We start from the raw sequence: 19,092 nt of genomic DNA on the forward strand, positions 1-19,092 counted from the left end.
GCCACACGATCTTAATTGCAATTCGTACAGTCTTGCATTGTAGCCGTATAGTCTTAACTAACAAACTCTTCAATAGCTCTGTACGGTGTTGTCTTGGATAGATTAGTTAGGTTTTATCTGGCTGTACAGTGTAGTTTGGTTGTACGGTCTTTCCTCCAAATCTTCGTGCCTGGTTTCTTGCCGTACAGTCGTACACTGATGCTCTTTGTCTTTTTCCTTATTCGACTGTATGGTCGTACAGGGTATAGCAAATATTTTGTGGTGTTTACTTTTGGCCACACGGTGTCTCCGTGGTGTTTTCCCTAACTGTACGGTGCCTCCTGGTAGCCTTATCCGCACTGCTTCTCTCCTGCCAAGGTCGTAGGGTTGCACCTCTTCTCCTCTGCTAAGACTGTACAATATCTTTTATGGTTTTCCTTTATAGCCGTACAATGTCTATGCTGGCCATACCTTTTTGTTTCTTCTTTTGCATCTGCCCTTGTCCGTACGCTACATCTCTATAGCCATCCCCACGATTGGATGGTATTGTTTTGACTATGAGCTTCTCTTGATATATCCATACGGTACTCTCTCTCAGAATCATCCTCTCATTTGTCTAACAATATAGCATATAACTTCACATAATTTTGTTTCATTATTTATTTATTTAGTAGTATTATACTTATCTCTATATTTTATTTATTATTTATATTTATTTATTAATTATTTATATTCTATTTGAATTGCTCGTTGGGGCCTCATTATTTCCCCGGCCTTCATTCCTTTCATGATAGAGTTTTAATTTTGACCTGTTTACTGCATCAGTCACCTCCTTTCCGTCCAACGTGCATAGGTTTATTGCTTCGTTATCACCCACTTCACGAATCTTTAATGGTCTGACCCACTTCACCTTAAATTTACCAAGTTTGATTTCATTATGCTCGTTGTACTTTAATACTAGTTGACCTGGTTGGAACTAGTTTAGTTTTAAGTGCTTGTTGTGCCACACCTTGCGTCTACATTGTGAAACTTTGGTGGCCCATTGTGCTTGTAGTTGTCATTCGTTGAGTTTATTCAACTTATACAACCTTTCCCTGAGACATTCCATGTCTTCTAGTTTATTTTCAATCGCTATTCGTAAAATTCGGTACCATGAACTCTGTTGGCACCACGACCTCTCGACCATACATTAGCTGCAACAGAGTGTGTCCTGCGGTAACTTTGTAAGATTTACGGTATGCCCATAACACTAACAGTAACTTTTCTTCCCAATCCTCACCTTCCACTACACAAGACTTGTAAATTACTGTAACGAAAATTTTATTTGTAGACTATGCCTACCCGTTTTCTCTTGGGTACTACGAGCTCGATAGGGAATGGTAGATTTTGAACTCTGTGGTGAGTAGCTAGATGACAAGGTTGACAAAATGTCCCCCATGGTCACTTGTTAACTGTATTGGAATCTTGTACCTCGTAATGATTTGGTCATAGATAAATCTCGCCATGCTCAATGCAGAGTTGTCTACTAGGGCTTGCGCTTCGACCCACTTTGTAAATTTCTCGATTGCTACTATAATGTGTCTACATCTTTGGGGTTTTCTTACCTAAAGTGGCCTGACAAAGTTTAGCACCCACTGTTCAAATAGTTCTTGCGCATGTGAGGGGTTTAGAGGCATAAAATCCCTCTTTAGTGGCTTCCTAGCTATCTGGCATGTCACATGCAATGACCCACTCCCTGGTGTCGTTGTGCATGGTTGGCCACCACAATCCTGCGAGAAGTATCTTACGTGCAGTTGTGTTTAGCCCCATATGTTGTCTGGGCCCTTCGTGTGCTTCTTTCAATACTTTTGGTATTTCTTCTGCCAGAACACATCCTCTTAAAATTTGGTCGGGTCCCATCTTGTATAGAAACCCATTGATCAATTGGACTGTTTGACTTTGGAGTACTAGTTTCCCTCCTCTCGCTTGGCAACATTTCCCTTGGAAATTGCCCCGTTGAAAGATATTCCCCGATACTCGCATATTGGGATGGTAGTACGATGATTTGAAATAGTTGTGTGTTGTGAAAGTCATCATTGACTCCCTTCGGAGGTTCTCTCGATTTGATCCTGGTTAGATGATCTGCACTCACATGGCTTTTCCTGGGCCGTACCACAATTTTAAATGTAAATTCCTGAAAGAGTAGCCATCTGCTTATCTGTCCTTGAATGATCGGTTTTGTTTACGAGATATAGCAAGGCCTAATGGTCTATGTAGAACACGAATGGAGTCGCCAGTAAGTAGTGTCTAAACTTCTGTACGACGAACACCATTCTGAGAGTCTCTTTCTCCATCGTGCTATAATTCTTTTCTGCCTTAGACAATAGTCTACTTGCAAAGTACATCGGGTGGTCCAATCCATGATCTCCTGTCTGTGTCAACGTTGCTTTGATTGCATAGTTTTACCCGTCAACATGTACATGGAGCTCTTTGTCCCAGTTTGGGTAAACTAGGATAGGTGTTGTGGCCAGTTGCGTTTTCAATCCTTGAAAGGCTTCATCTTGCTCCGATTCCCATTTGTAGGGTTCTCCTTTGCAGGTTAGCTTGTCGAGTGGGTAAGATAGTTTGGCAAAGTTTTTAATAAACCTCTGATAATACCTTGTGTCCTAAGAATGATTTTACTTCGATCACATCTGTCGAAGGTGGCATTTCCAAAATCACTCGGACCTTGTCCAGGTTTGTTTTTAATCCTGCCTTGCACAAGATGTGTCCCAACAATTTTCTTTGAGGTATCAAAAATCTGCATTTCCTCGGGTTTAGTGCTAGTTGTGCTCGTCTACATCTTTCCATGCATTCCCTGAGTGCAATTAGATTCTTGTCCTCTGCGGACATACTATCCCGTGGATATATTGTCCAGTTGACATGTGTGCCATGGAAATGTTACTAGCAGAAATGTGTCACAATGGATGGCTAGAGGCGAGTGATGCACAAATTGAGCATTTGTGACACTGATTGTACTCGAGAAGATACTACGAAGAGTGATGGGACTGCTTTGGAGAGTGACAGCTCTGAGGTAGGGGATGAGGATGAGGTGACCAATGCAACATCTCCACCTAGGTCAGTCTTCACACCCCCTCTGTTACCCACATTGGCACAATTGGTACCCACCACTTCCACTCCTTCGATATCACCATTTGGCCAAAGGAGACCACCTATTGTTATGACACCAACCTCGACGATGACTGAGACCATAACAATGGTAATTGAGTAGGTGACCAGGGAGAAGGAAGTAGTCCTTCCAAAGATGATGCCGAGTGTCAGATAGCGGAGGTTGCCCCATATCAGACTAGCCCAGATGTAGTGGACGTAGTTCTAGCAGAAGGTGCGATGGAGATACACCAGGAGATAGATGCATATGAGAGCAGAACACTAGAGCCTTAGGTCAGATTAGAGGTAATTGGCATGGAGGCTTTCGTCACCATTGCTTCTACCTTATTGATTGAACCAGTGAGCATGGCATAGTCGGCACAGCCAGAGATTGAGGAGGTCCAGGTGATGGATAGGGTCAATATGTTCTTGCAACAATAGTTTTGACTCACTCCTGCAAACGTCGGTCGCTCCATCCAATCCTACGACGAGAAGAGATTTTGGCTAGAACACCAACAACACCATAGGAGAAGAGAATTCTACTTTCGAAGGATGCGCCAGAAGATGTGGGGGCTGCACTGGAGGTGGCAATGGCTTACACAAGAGGCATGGGGATAGATATAGACTAGTAGGTTGGGCAGGAGGATGAGGAGAGGTTCTCCTATGGGTCAGACGAAGAGAGATCCACGACATACATTAGGGCTTTGGAGAATGTGTTGGAAAGAGGTTAGGTACCTTGGCATAATGCCTTGACTAGAACAAGGGAGTTGCAACTGATCCAAGGCTACATACGGAAAACGTGCCCCAAATGGTTTCGCTCTTGCTTTGGGGCAAGAGGGTGGCCAACAGTAGAAATGCTAGAGATGTTGGCAAACTAGGCTGGAGAACTTGAATTAGGACCAATCACCAGCACCATAGAGAGGCTTGCGCATGAGTTAGTAGTGGTGTATAAAGATGCCTATTATGCTCAACGACATGCGGAGGTGGTTGTAGCTGAGAGGTCTAGAGAGGTGGAGGGAAAGGCTCGAGAGGAACTAGCCACTCACTTGGCTAGCCAACAAGCAGCTTGGGCGGTCGAGCGAGCGACGCTCTTACAGGACAAGGAATAAGTTGAAAAAGGGCTAGCAGAGGCTAACACAGCCTGTGCATAGAAGGAAGCACAGGCCATGGAGGCAACACTTTTACTGAAGGATGTTGTGGAGGTCAACACAAGGAGACAAAAGGATTTGCGCATCCGCACGGATCAAGTATACGAGTTGTGTCGATTGCTGAACACTCTAGGGATGCAACCTCCCCCTTAGTTTCTATTTTTCTTGATGTATTTAGATAGTTGTCTCCTATTTTGTCATTTGTGAGTCGCTAGGAAAAAACTTTTCTTTTGTAGGGGATGATGTATTTAGATAGTTGTCTCCTATTTTGTCATTTGTGAGTCGCTAGGAAAAAACTTTTCTTTTGTAGGGGATGATGTTGTCGGGTTATTGTGTAGTTAGACGGTTGGCATATCTAAGGGAGTTACACAATCGCGACGGTTTGCCTCGTAACCCCTTGGACACTATATGTATGCATCATTTCCTTAATTGAGACATGCTGGTATGGAGTACATTTGTTTATGGTGACAAATGAATGAATATAGTATTGTTATCTCTTTTTACATTCTATGTTGAGTACTTTACTTTCTATATGCAATTAGTCTTTGTTACCCCACAAGGGTAAATTGTATTATTCATTTCTGTTCCTTGTTTATATATGTTAGCTTCTATTGGATGATGTTATAATGTGTTTAAGTTATATTCAATAAAGGGTGCATGAAATAAGTTTTAAATTGTTAAAATCTCTAAAAGTCAATGGTTTTTTAAATTTGCCGATTCATGGCCAATTCAATTCCGATTCATGGCTGATTTGTGATTAGATTCGGCCTTGCCGATTCCAATTCTCGTTACTTTGGTTGTGACCATAATAACATAGGGATGCATCCCCTCTCTTTTTGCCCCATGTCCCAAAGACTTGGATGCATTTGGGACTTGGGGACTCCGTTCCCTCATCCCCAACGGCGCCACCAAATTCTGCCACCTCCACCAAGGATGGGGGACGTCTCAGTGTTGACTATTTGCTGATTTGACTATTTATGTTCAATGTTCTATGTTCTAATTCAATGCCATGTTCAACTATTTATTCTTTTATATCTTTATATCTTATATTGCAATACATCTTTTCATAAGTAGCATTTAAAGTACCAAATGTATAGTATACACAACCCCCTCCTGGTCCCCCACCACTGTTCCCCTGCTGTCCCCAAACCGTCCCCAAATTAAGGCCACTATGTCCCCCCGTCCCGAAAACTTGTCCCCCCATTCCGCCCTCCTCCCGTCCCCCAGGGCAGTGTAACTATGGTTGTGACTGAATGTTATATTCGTCTATTTTGCTTCTAGGGTCTCCACTACTATTACAGGAAAAGATAAATGTAATGCTTATTGTTGCAAGATTGACATATGAACAGTAAAATATTGATTTTAATTGTCTGCTTCTGCATTTTGGTAGTTATTGAAACTGGCAGTGTCTATTTTTGGAGTTTGTGTCTCCAGTGATAGTTTTGTGAATATTTTTTCCTTTTCGTGTCAAAAGACTTAATGGTTTATGCATGGTTGGCAATCTTTGTAAATAATTAATTATATGTTTACTGATGTGAACATAAATTGTCTGAAGCATATTGATTTTGGTACCTATATGAAGTACTCAATACCATAATTTTATATTTTTTGATTTAATTGCTTTTTACTTGTAACTTTGTTGATCTTGCAGAATGAAGTCCCTCCTTCCGTGTCAGCCATTTTTCTCCGTAGACTAATGCAATCTGGTGTTCGACAACGTCGTCCACTTCAGGAAGTTTTGGGGACTCGTAAGAAGCATTTAAGCGATTCCGACTTTCGTTCACTTACATTAGATGGTTTGCGCAAGGAGATTCTGTCTGTCATAGAATGTGAGGTAAGGTGGTGAGTGATTGTTTGCTTTCTGAAGCGATTGTTGTTGTTTGGCATACACTAATTTACATACATTAAAATGTGGCTTTTTCAGGGAATTGCGGATAATCAGATCTCTTTGTCATATGAATGGAAAAGTTTTTGCAATATTTACATGCAATCTTGGTATCATAACAATGTGCCATATGGCTTGCTTTTTGACTCCTCAACTGGAAGCATTGGAGTGATAAGAAGGCACTCTCTTTCTTTGAATCGTAGTCTGTGCGATATTGAGCAGATAGTACATGGTGAGCTGAAAAGCTGCCATGTCAAAGTGGTTCATTTGTTTTCTCTCTGTTTGTTTGAATTAATGTAGTTTTAATAGGTGATTCAATTAACTTAGTTTTACGTATTACGTGCTTTTGTTCATTTATTGAATTCTAAAGATGTAAAAATGAAATTAAATATTTGGGGTTTCTATTTTTTATTTTATTGACAGCTGTCTGTAATGGTTAACTCTAGAGTCTTTGTATTGATGAAATTCCTTGCTTTTCGCAGGAATGCCTATGGTTGACGGGAAAATTTCTGCACTTCCTTCAAACTGGAAGCATAATACAAATGATGATGAGATACTTGATGGGATATTGAAGTGCACTGGCAACATATCAAGATATCTAGGGAAAGCTGCTCTTGCTGTTTTTTATGAAGCTTTGATAAAGCCATCAAGTGTTACATTCCAGTATCTCATTTCTCGCTTCCTGAAGATTTTAGATGTTGGATATGAGTTTTCGGTCTTGAAACAACATAGGTCACATCTTGGTCTGGACTTTGCACGTGAGAAGGAAAATAAGTATCACAGCCATCAGAGAAAATTTTCTCTAAGTATGATGTTTTGTCTACAGGCATTAAGAGATAAAGCAGGTGGCTGGGATAGAGTTTTGAATGTAATTGAAAAGTTCTTGAGTAGCATCGTTCCTGAAAAGTTTTCCTATGACAAAAGATCTGCAGCAAGGGGCATATTATACAGTGTAAATACTACATTGCTAATGCAGACAGTTTCTCAGGTCACAGAAATTCAATTTGAGACTGCACGTGATTTGCTTCTTCTTCTTAGTTATGTGGTAAAAATTAAAGGACAGGTGAGCTTTGTACATTGTGAAAAGACTCTTTTGTGTGTTTCCTGCTTGTTAAAGTATCATTTAGCTTCTTAATATCTTGCTGAGCAGAGTGGTATGAAATGGCTGAAGGGAAAAATATCCAAATTCTTTATCGGAAGGATAACTCGTGGTTATAAAGTCAAATGCTTTTCATATTTTACATAAGTTTAGCCCTTATATTTTCTCTATTGTTATATGCTTCACCTATGTAGTTGGATACCCAAGGATCCTTTTCTCTACTCAAGTGTGTGTTTTAAGATTTGCTGAAATATTTGTGTTAGAAAGACTAGACACACATTCATAAGGAGGTGTATTTAATATGAATCAAACAATGTACCTAAAATGAATAGATAGCAGAAAATAAATATGCATAAATTCAAAGGTTATCTAGATAGCAATATGTCCCTATAATAAGGGGAAATGGCTACACGGGCTAGCCCAAATATACTTGAATGCACTACTGTGCTATATGAAATGTTTTCTAGTCATATGAAATTCTTTATTATGTTATCATCTTCCTTCATCTAGAAGCTTCCTTTGCACCTTCTTTTCTGAGAAGATTCCATTTGAATAGCATTGTACTTCATAGATACTGAAGACAGTAGAGTCTACAACAGGAGTATAGTTGCACCTAATTGCTTTGTCATCTTTGTTATTTGTAATTCTATTCATATTATGCAAGTTTTCTATTAATAGTTAATTTGGTACATTAGATTCCCTTGGTTATTCAAAAGGCTTTGTTTACAAAATGCAATGATGATAGTAGAAAGGATTTATAAATTACAAACAATACAAGTGATGAAATGACAGATTGGATATAGAAATGGAAATAGGAGAAATATAGTAGCTTGTTACTGATGGAGCCCCAAATTTTATCTCTGTGTGTGAAATTATGTTGGAAAGTCTCTTGTGAAAAGGAAATGATAATTGGGAAACTATAAGATCCAATCATGGAATGAGAAAAATACTCCAACTCTTTGCAAATAAGTGCTGATAGAAGTAACCAATATTATGATAGGAAATGAAATAAACATCCAGTCAGTTCAATGGTTGGACAGAGATGTCCATTATTGCACATGTTAAGTTGTGTTTGATGCCGTATGGAATGGAGGGTACTGGACTTAAGGTATCCAAATGTGCAAATACTTTTGAAGAATTCATTACGAATTTACAGAAGACATTATGCTGGTTGCAGAGCGGGTTTTATTCAGAATTTTGAAGCAATCATAAAAGGCATGCATCTCATCAATTTGGTTACAGATTTTGAGAAGACTTATATAGAGAACGTGAGAAGACTTACATAACAGATTTGAGCCAAATAGTGAGGTACTGATTACCAGATTTATCAGACCTTTCAAGGCAGAATTCTGAAGAGTCTTTGAGCAGATAGGAGGCCTTTTGATCAGAGTTGAGGAAGCTTCACCCGACGTGTAAAATCTAGAAATAATTAGAATATTTTTTAATGTATTTGTGAGAAAATATTCAGACTATTTGACAAAAGATATGTCGGTAAATTCTGTATTGTAGCCGACGGGTAGAATAGTATCCGAAAGGATGTGTGACGGTTGAGTCACCCCTTCGGGAAAGTATCGTACACCGTCTAGAAGGGAATTCAGAACATTAGCAGAATCATTGTAATGAGCATAATCATATTGTAAGCATTGAAATGCATATTGTGTGTATGAATAAAGTACCTGTTCTGTATTATATCTTACTATACTACATGCGATAAGTATCCTTTTACCCTGTACGGTAAACATTTGGCCCCGTTGCCAATCGAACTTGGAACGAAGGAAGTGTTATGAAGATTAATGCCGAATTTTCTTAACAAGGATAGGAATAAGATAAAAGATAAGGATGAAATACGCACAACACAAGATGTTTTAATTTTAGCGCCACAGGTGGAGTGCAGACACAAGCTTCAACAGATTACTGACAAACACCGAGGGGGTGAAGGAGCATAAACGGAGGGAGTGCATTCACCTAGCAGAACGAGGAGTATCGAGGAATTGCTAGAAGAGACTCTCTAGGGTGACTAATCCTCTCGGGATAACATTACCTTCCAATTGAATAACCTCAGGATCGTCTTCTTCTTTTCCATTATGATTGCGCGATCCTTCAAATTTTAGGTCCGAAAATGGAGGCCTCCCCTCGAGAAATGCAATTATTTGCCCATCATCATCAAAAACTTGCCAGTGTCGATCATTATCAGGCACACTGGGTCTATGAATCATCTCTACTGTATAAACATCTCTGTTGAACTCAGGATGAGGGATAAGTAGAGACGCAGAGACTGCAAGACAATCTGCCTTAGAATTTTGTTCACGAGGAATAGCAAATAAGGAAAAAGCATCGAAATGCTCGATCTCATCCCACACTCTATTCCTATATGCCTTCAATTTCGAATTCTTTGCTTGATATTGCCTACGTACCTGATTGACAACTAATTCTGCATCTCCTGACACCTTGAGTTGTTTGATCCCGTTTCCTCTTGCATACTCGAGACCAAGTAGGAGAGCTTCATATTCCGCGGTATTATTGGTGGTCTCAAAAGCCAACTTGTAAGCTTTTGGAAATTTCTCTCCTCGTGGTGATATCAACACTATCCCAGCACCTGAACCGGAAGAAGAAGAGCTTCCGTCAAACTCCATTGCATGAGAGGTTCAGTTACATCTCCTTCATTGGACGTTATCATGTACGTTCCATGCCCAGTATCAACATATAATATTTCAGCTCTGGGATCATCTGATTTCAACACTGTATATTTAGCTTTGGGTTCAGGATCAAGCTTAACCTTCTTATTTCCAATAGGGATAAGGGCATGAGACATGTCCATTTTGATTTCACCACCAAGATCTTTGCAAAAACTTCTGCTCAAAAGCATCCCATAACTGGCAGGAATATCAGCAACTAGGATGTTCAGTTTTAACTTCTTTTCAGGATGTGCTGCAAGTGCTACTTGAGCATCTTTCAACTGGCCAACTAGCGGGACTTGTTTTGCCTCCATAGAATACACTTTTCCAGAAGGTTTATTCAGAGAGAGACCCAAGACATGTGCTACCTTTGAAGGCATGACATTATCAGATGCACCAGAATCAATGATACAATTACTTAACTTGCATCCAGCTATATAAAGAGAAACATAGAAAGGCTCAGGTTTGTCTGACAAAGACGCCACAACAAAAGATTCTTTCTCAGTCATGGGCCCTTCCAAATTATCTTCCACTTCTAGAGAAACTCCTGATTCGTGGTTGATAGTGATTTCAGGTGAACGTTTCTCTTTGCCAACACATTGGATCAACCTTTCTAATTGATGAGGGTTGGCTTTTAGGTAATCCAATTGAGAAATTTGTACTTTGGTCTTCTTGCAATGATCAATAAAATCAAAAGAGTCTTCCATGGCGGGAGGTGTTTTACCCTTATCTGTCTCCTTCGCTTGAGAAGGCTCTTCTGGAGTATGCTTACGAGACAGAATCCTCTTAGCAGTCTCATCAGAGGCTTTTTCTTTTGCTTGTTTACTCCATTTTTCTTCCAATCTCTGTCTCCAACTTGGTGTAGTCGCATTGCAAGAATGATTGTTGATATCTTCAGTTTGGTCATCATCAGATTCATACTCCAGGAAATTTATGGAAGAGGTTCCAACAGCGGGTTCTGTCACATCTTCAGGAGCCACATATTCTTCTATCTTCTCCGCAGTCAAATGCATTTGCATGAATCTAGCCATCTCAGGACAGTTTGCGCCATCATGATCTGTTGTTAGGTGAAAATCACACATAGCAGCTTGTTTACCAGATGATGAGGGATGTTCGATTGCTAATCTTGGTGTCGATTGGGGTAGCCACTTAGTTTGTCTATTTTGTTGATATGGCAGATAATTCCTCCTTGGAATATCTTGATACAAAGGTGGAGGATTAGAGGGCAACTGCTTTTTGAGCTATAATAGATCATTAGCCAATTTCTGATATAAAGGATCAGTGGTAGTGACAGGGGCTTGTTGACCTTTTCCCTTTTGTAGATCACGACTCCATTTTCCTGAACTAAGCAAGTCATCTTCCACCTCGATAGCCAAGGTTTGCGCAACCGCTAGATTAACGGGTCTTGTCCTTCATATTTGAAAACTTACATCAGAAGGTTGAGCACTGATGAAGAAAGTCATTTGATTTTCTTCAGTGGGTCTTTTGTTAACAGGAATTTGATTCACCGTCTGATTAAAACGAGCAATGAATTCTCGCATGGGTTCATGAATTTCCTTCTTCATTGAAGTCAACTGGGAAAGGAGCAAATGTTCATCTTCAGCAGTTTTAAATCTCCTCTCAAAAGCCTGAATCAAAGTTACCCAAGAGGTAATTGATCCAGCTGGTAGCTGTCCAAACTGTTTAGCTGCGGCTTCGGTAAGTGTTTCAACAAAAAGACGGACAGAAACATCTTCATATTGGATTGCAAGAACACCGCTTGCTGTAAAGAATGCACTTATATGCTGATCAGTAGTGACTTTTCCGTCACCAAAAAACTTGGGAAGAATTTTTCGAGAACCAACGGGCATGTCATGTAGTTGGTTTCCTAAATTTAGAGGGCCAATAGCAGCTCCCCATGGGACTGGTGGCTGCGGTGCTTGATGTGCCATGGTCGGAAGAATGATATTCAAGGGTTGTAAATTTATAGCTGAAGGTACAATAGTACCTGGCAAAAGCAAAGCTTGAAAGGCTGTAGGAGAAACAGTAGCCTTAGTTGGAGAAGAAGACCTACTAACAGACTTGACCTTTTTCTTCTTCTTAGGAGTAATTGGCTTAAAATCTAACTTTTGAAGGGCTTCAAAATCTTCGTCTACCAAACCCTTTTGTCTATCAACCCGAGTGTATGGTTTATCAGCCAGCTTAGTTGTTATTATTTATTTGCCCTTGAATATGACCAAGATTCTGTCTGTTTCTTCTTGGAATGACCACTATTCTTTCAATAACTATAACGTCCTGACCAATAGGGGCTCTTCGCAAGATTTCTCCGAACTCTTCTTCTTCTTCAAGAACTCGATTAACTTGATGATATTCTTGTACACTTCGTCTACACCTCCAGGCAAGAGTGTTCAAGTCTGAGATGATATCTTCCTAGGTGTCTTGAAAGCCAAGGTTCGGTTGGAGAACAGGAAAAACGTTCTCATGTGGAAGCACCATTGTACTTCATCGTAGGCGACTGTCAATCTTTCTGTTCAGTCTCCCCAGTAGAGTCGCCAAAAATCTGTTGGTAAACAGATTTGTCACAGAAGAATTTGCCCAATGGAGTGTATGTGGCAAATCGTTCACAACAGTTGGATAGGCCCTTGATATCCGGCCTTCCTCTGCGTTTGGAGGGGCAGCTCCCTCGTAAGATATAATTTTTAAAAGGTTTTTCAATTAAAGAATCTAAAACTTCAAAATTTAAGAGAAAGTTGTGGAAGGTGAATGCACCACACGCCCTCACAGCCTTCGGAGATTAACAAGATCGATAACAGAGATACCCAAGAACTACGCTTGAAAGCAACCTGTATTATTAAGCACATTCATTATCATCTGTAAACATTCGCATAGCACCATGAGAATGTCCACTACAACGTATAACAATTTGGATTTTAAAATAAGAAACCCAAAGTAGATCTCATTTCATTTCCTTGCACCAAGAAAAAAAACAATAGAGATTTTTCAATTCAGAGATAAAAAGTGTACATACTTTCCAAAATTTATCCCTAGATCAAAATTTCAGCATAGTGTTCCCTTATTTTTCCAACCAAAAAGTCCCTTTACAAAGCCAAAAGGTGTCCTTATATAGACATAGAGGTTAATAACTACCTCTCTGAGGTTAATAACCACCTCCGAAATACGAAATTTTGGAAGGTTAATTAACCTTAAGAAAATTAACCTATACAAGGAAACTTGTAAAAACAAAACTTTAGCTAGAATTCCTAAAAACGTTTGCATATACAATCACTAATTCTTCTAGCTATTAGCCCTATCTATCAGGACACAATTGATCTGTCTCGGAAAGCCGTGTAAGCATCTCGGATGAGTATCATTGATTCATAGTTCGGAATGAACACGTTTTCCATCTTGAGTTTGGCTGTGAGGTATCTATCTTGGATTTCTTCTGACTCCTGCCGATAGGCTGAAATGTTACAATCTCCCAGCGTGACTGCAACCAGGCTAAGCTTCATCATAGTTTCAGCATCTGATACACAGTTCTCTATTTCTGAATGAATCTGAACGCTGAAGGAATCAAGGAGAAACTGACAATCAACATGCTGAAGATCACTTACTGGCACCCCACCTGTGATAGTAGAGATTAATTCATCTGTACTTTTTGCTTTCAGTTGCTCCAAAGAAGTTATTAACTTTTCGAACTCAATGATCCCTTTGTTGATGTTTATCATCTTCCAACCAACACTTTTACTCCAGATACGTATTTGGTTGTCACTTGGATCAGCAATAATTTTCTCTAGGAGTAGGGTGCTCGTATCCAACTTGGCCATTTCCTTTAATTCATCAGCTACTTTTTGCCAGTTGGATTTATGTTCTTTGCTGTTTTCCAGCTCTTTAGAAATTTCCTGTATCTGCGTGATGGCTTTCCCACATATCTCTTTTACTCCAGTTATAAGTTTTGAAGCATCTTTTATCATCCTGTTTATCCAAGCTTCGATCATCATACTATATGACTTTTGTTGCCCGATTCTTTGAACAACAGTATGATCTAAAATACCATCAAGACCTGTTAGAACCGACGGGGTGGCCATGACTTGGGTATTAGAAGGATTGCTGATTGAATTAACATAAGCTACCATCATCTGAAGTTGATCTTTGAGTTGCTCTTTGGCTCTTCTCTCTTTCTTTGCTCTTTGCAACATCTGAGCAGCAATCAATTCAAAATTTTGAAACTCTCTTTCCGCATTAGAAGGACCAAGGTCAACGTTTTCTAGAATAAAATCTGATTCAGATGCTTCATCAACATTCTTTTCAACTATAGGCTTGGCTAATTCCACACACAAATTGCCTGAAGTTTTATCAATAGCTAACCTGGACATCACTTTGGTCTTTTTCGCCTTAGGAGGCTTCTGAAGAATGCTAGAGACCATATTAAATGGAGGTGGAACCATTTGAACAACTTTCTTCCTCTTCTGAAGACTATCTTGGAACCATGAATGTGTAACCTTTGAAACTTGTTCGGCACCTGTTACATTTTCAGCAACCATCATTAAGTCTTCCGAATTAGATAACGGGTCATCTAACTGTGTAATGTCTATTATGGGCAAATCAGGAGGATGAAGGCTCAAACGAGGAGTTGCTACATCACGAGGGGATGTAATTGGAACATGTGATTCAGCAATTTGAGGGCTTTTTTGGTCTTTTTCATTCCTTCTACCTTTCATTTTTGTCCTTTTCCTTTGGACTGTAAACTTATCTGGCTGATTCAAAACTTCATCTTGATCTTGAGCATCTATATCCAGTTGTTGTATCTGCTCACTAGAAGTGGCCTCTATCGCCATCTGAGACGATTCCCCTGTATTATTTCTCCCCTCTTTATTTTGAGATTCACTAGTTGCTTTTTCGGTTCTGACTTTGCTGATCCAGTCTCTTGTCCTTTTAAGAACATAGGAAGACCTCTCTTTCAAGCTTTTCAATTCGGGAATTGACCAATCAATAGGAGGGAGCCCTAGTAATTCAATTTTCTCGTAATAATAAGGATCAACCAAAGAAGCCTCATCATCATCTATGCCTGTTACATCAATGTCTAACTTGAAGTCTATTACCTGTCGTACTGTAAGCCGCATCCAATCCCTCTTCCTGACTTCGAAGTCATTTTCACAATCTTGCCAAAAGTCTTCTAAAGCCGGAAAGTTACCGAGGCTGGGATTTAACTTCAATTCGTTCACAGCATAGCCCTTACTATCATAAGGGAAACGCATCGTGTAAGGATGCAAATTTATTGTGGCAATAGATCTTTCAATGTTCCTGGCATCCGATGCAGTGTCACAACTATAATATCCGATGCCGATAGGAAAAGTTATTTCATCTGTCCTCCTGTTCCTGCAAAGTTTGTTGATTTGATTAATTTGCCTGCACATTTCAATTAAGACTAGTTTATCATCAACAAATCTAGGTAACATCAACGGACATCCATCATAGGCAGCCAGCCGGATATAAGTAAACTTCGGAAATTGTATAAAAACACTTCCATATTTTTGCACTTTCATCGCTGCTTCTGGTGAAATCCTGAGCCCAATGTTCCCCTGAATTTCCCTTACAGTTAGCATGGTGAATGCATCATTCACTCTTCAGAAATGGTGTAGGCTATTATCATACTGAATTTGAGGAAGATAATTATAAATGATGGTCGTGTCATCATAAATGCCCTGCCGGTTAAGTCCTGGCCAACTTTTGGTACTTGCAATGGCATAGAAAAGGTATGAAGTCATATAAAAGTAGTCATTTTCTCGAAGTCCCATGAGCTGTCTGTGCAATGAGTCACTGATAATTTCAGCCCAATCAATGTATTGTTTTCGTTCACAGACTATATTAATGAATAGAAACATCCAACCTTCAAACTCGTGTGAATCCCGAAGACCAACGATCTTGCTCAACAAGGTTACCATGTTCGCCACATCTTCTTTCAGTGATGATCTGTGAATGGATTTGCCTAATTGAGATTTGCCTCTTCTTGGTTGGAAGAACCACGATCTTGCCACAGTATTTAAACATTGAGTTTGATTGGCAGTAAAATATTCATTGGCAGTTCTTAGATTGATATTGGCATATTGCATCCTAGTGGGCAATCGAAAAATGATAGCAATAGATGCAGGGTCCAAGCGGGCAATTGTTTCATCGTTTGGCGAACGAACTTCCCTAGTGCTGGGATGATAAGCCTTCATGCATTCCAACACTAACTCTGGGCATTGTACGGAAATGGGATGCCCGCCTGCTTGGGCCAAGCCACTGTCCAATATTTTTCTAGCTAATGGAGTTTTTTCTTCATTCGCAAGAGATGACCAGAAGTCTTGAAGACAAACATTTCCTAAAATAGTATCACCAATATCTGGAAGCGTACTTCTTAAAACAGGAGCATAATTCGGCCTCTGATACTTGTACTTCATGGTTTGACTTTCAATCCTTCTCTCAAATATGCCGAGTTACAAAGAAAATAAGAATGCTGATTCGAACTCGGGTGACTTAATGAGTGGAACTTCCAAAGCTGCAGGTCAGGAAAGGGTATTTTGTCAAACGTTTTGCCAACACCTTGTATGTTCGGTTTATGTTCACCACCTTTTTTTTTTTGGCATTCCGTCAAACAAATCAGGGGCGATTTCGGGAGTTGCTTGCATCTTTTATGTTCCTCACTGCAGCATTATGCAAAACAGATGAGAGCCTTTATACAAAGTTCCGGCTGAGCAAATCCAGCAATCATCGAAGTCCACGAAACCATGTGGGATTAGGCAATGTATCAAACACTTCGCTTGCTCACCATCTCCAAAGCCGTAACCCGGCCCTTAGCTATCATTCATCTCGGGTTTGCAATCTCCACCGGAGTCCCCGCACTGTCCTTTGTCTCATCCTAGCATCATTCGCGTCCTCATTTGCGTGCGGCTTCAACCATCAACTATCGAGAGGTTTGATATTGATAAGACGCATTATAGTGTCATCAATTGCCGAAAGTCGTGCGGCTCGACTTGGGAGGAGGGCAGAAGGCATCTAAAACTTGGCATCATATCACCGATTGCCCATTATAATAACCGCAGATTCAGACTAACTCTAACAAAGTTGAATCATGAGTTGATAGTGCGTTGAATGGGGTGGCGCACGGTTATTGCATTTTAACAATATTGTAGCCTGGATCTCACGGCTCCTTCATTTCGCGTTTCTTTGACTCCGAGCATAGTTTCTACTGCATACGGCTTTAGATGTATTCAGTTAACTCCAAGGTATTAGAAATACCAATTTTGCAAACTTATAAAACCTTTGACTGCGGACTTATAACTGAATTATCAGGCTCGGAGGTGAGGGAATGCTGAATGAACTCCATTTTTGTTTTGATTATCTCTTGACAAGATGTCACTAAGATTGCCGATTGATTCTCTCGAACAGACCCTATGCTTGGCAATGGTATGAGAATTGATCTGAATGAACATGGGACTCGTTTTCCTCATACTTTATCATTCTGCGCTTAATTTACTTCAGAACATAGACCATCGTCCATGTTTGCATATGCACTATGCCAAATGATTTATATACAATTCAATGCATACCTTGATTCACATCCATATTTACATATGGTTTATATAATTGGAAATTTTCAAGCAGGTTAATAACCGTCTCATGGAGGTTAAGAATTACGCGTTTTTAATCGCTATCATTAACCTATTGGAGAGGTTAGGAAAAACGTATTTTTAGTGGTTAACATTAACCTTTCGCTTGAAGGTTAAGAAAAACACGTTTTTGGTGGTTAACATTAACCTATTGAGAAGTTAAAGGTTAAGAAATACGTGTTTGGGCGGCGATCATTAACCTTTTATAACTTGAGGCTCAGAAGCTGGATTTCAATGATCTCAAGCGCTGTACGGAGATGGGAACAAGCCGGGGACATGGAAGTTTGGAGACTCACAAAAATTCAGCGATAAAATGGCCAGTTAAAAGCTTAAAATTGGACAATTTAATAAAAGTTAACCAAGGCTTATAAAATTGAAAGAATTTTATAGCCGGGCAACAGGAGGATATCGCAACAATTGCTGGTGCAAAAGGGGTGGTAATAATAATAACAATAATAACAATGAAGGGCGGAGTTAGATACAGGATGACGGAAGTGGATGATTGATGATCTAGTGCCATGTGTGCAACCTCTGGGGGCACTTCGCCAGAGTCACGAAAGAGACGCTGCAACTATTATTTCTATATTTTGCAAATCTAAATAGTCAGTAATTTGATAATGTAAACAGTCAGTAGTGAAATCCTTCATTGGTTTTTGATAGACCCTGGATTGTTTGCAAATGTTTTTTGAAATACTTACAAAATTTCAATACTTATGGATAGTGATCCCTACGAACTAGCTACAAAGTGCATATACATGTGTTTAGATCATTTGCATGATCACTTTAAAATAAAAATACCTTCAGAAATTCTAAATTGTGGATTGCATGACAAGTTCTAAATCAAAAAACCTACGCAAAAACCAAATACAGGTTTTTACGATACACCATGCATGTGTGTAGAAATCATTCTTTTATGTTTTAGGAAGATACCAATACATCTTATTATCACAAATTTTATGGTTGTGGTTATATTTTCAACAGTAAACAAGGGGCTTGCAATCAATGGACGGTATTCATTTTGATTGCTTTTTAAATTTTGACTACGTCGAATTTTAACATGCCTTGGTTGTCTCTTTGAAATCCTACTTTCTATCAACATTTGAGCTCATTGCCTTTGATTTCTAATGACATTAGTATGCTTCTTGAATTGCATTTTTTACCTCATTTTATATAATACTTTTCTAGAAAACCTTCTAGAAGTTGGTTTCTCGTACAATTGGAACATTTCAGCTTATAGAGGAAATCATCATATGTAGTACGCCTAATTTTTTATATTTGGTTGTAGTACATATATTTTTTTGACATTGATGTGGATTTAAGTTATTATATCAATTTCAAAATGAATATTAATAGAATCTTTCGGGGCCACATTAGGGTGAAGAAAATATGCTTTTATGCCCTACCTTTTTTTGGGCTATACATTAAGAAATTATATGAATTGATAGACAAATTTGGTGTTGGTGCATTCACTTGGCTAGCTTTGTTATCAAGTTGCTTCAATATGTGGATGATCTTATTTTATAACATATAATTTGGGAGAACACCTGAGAGC

At 39.4% G+C, this 19,092-nt stretch overlaps 1 protein-coding gene across 2 annotated transcripts in view; it reads left to right on the top strand.

Annotated features, from left to right (window-relative positions):
* LOC149570612 (nuclear pore complex protein NUP160-like) overlaps nucleotides 1–19,092 on the top strand; it is a 278,470-nt gene that overhangs the window by 150,022 nt on the left and 109,356 nt on the right. For both annotated transcript variants that reach the window (XM_089823186.1, XM_089823185.1), the window contains exons 10-12: nucleotides 5,905–6,087; nucleotides 6,178–6,370; nucleotides 6,621–7,201. In XM_089823186.1, the coding sequence (XP_089679312.1) occupies nucleotides 5,905–6,087; nucleotides 6,178–6,370; nucleotides 6,621–7,201 (957 nt within the window). The remainder of the gene's footprint in view (nucleotides 1–5,904; nucleotides 6,088–6,177; nucleotides 6,371–6,620; nucleotides 7,202–19,092) is intronic.

The sequence above is a fragment of the Cupressus sempervirens genome, chromosome 3, assembly GCF_028749045.1.
Source record: "Cupressus sempervirens isolate cs-2001-9-10 chromosome 3, ASM2874904v1, whole genome shotgun sequence".
Classification (NCBI taxonomy): domain Eukaryota; kingdom Viridiplantae; phylum Streptophyta; class Pinopsida; order Cupressales; family Cupressaceae; genus Cupressus; species Cupressus sempervirens.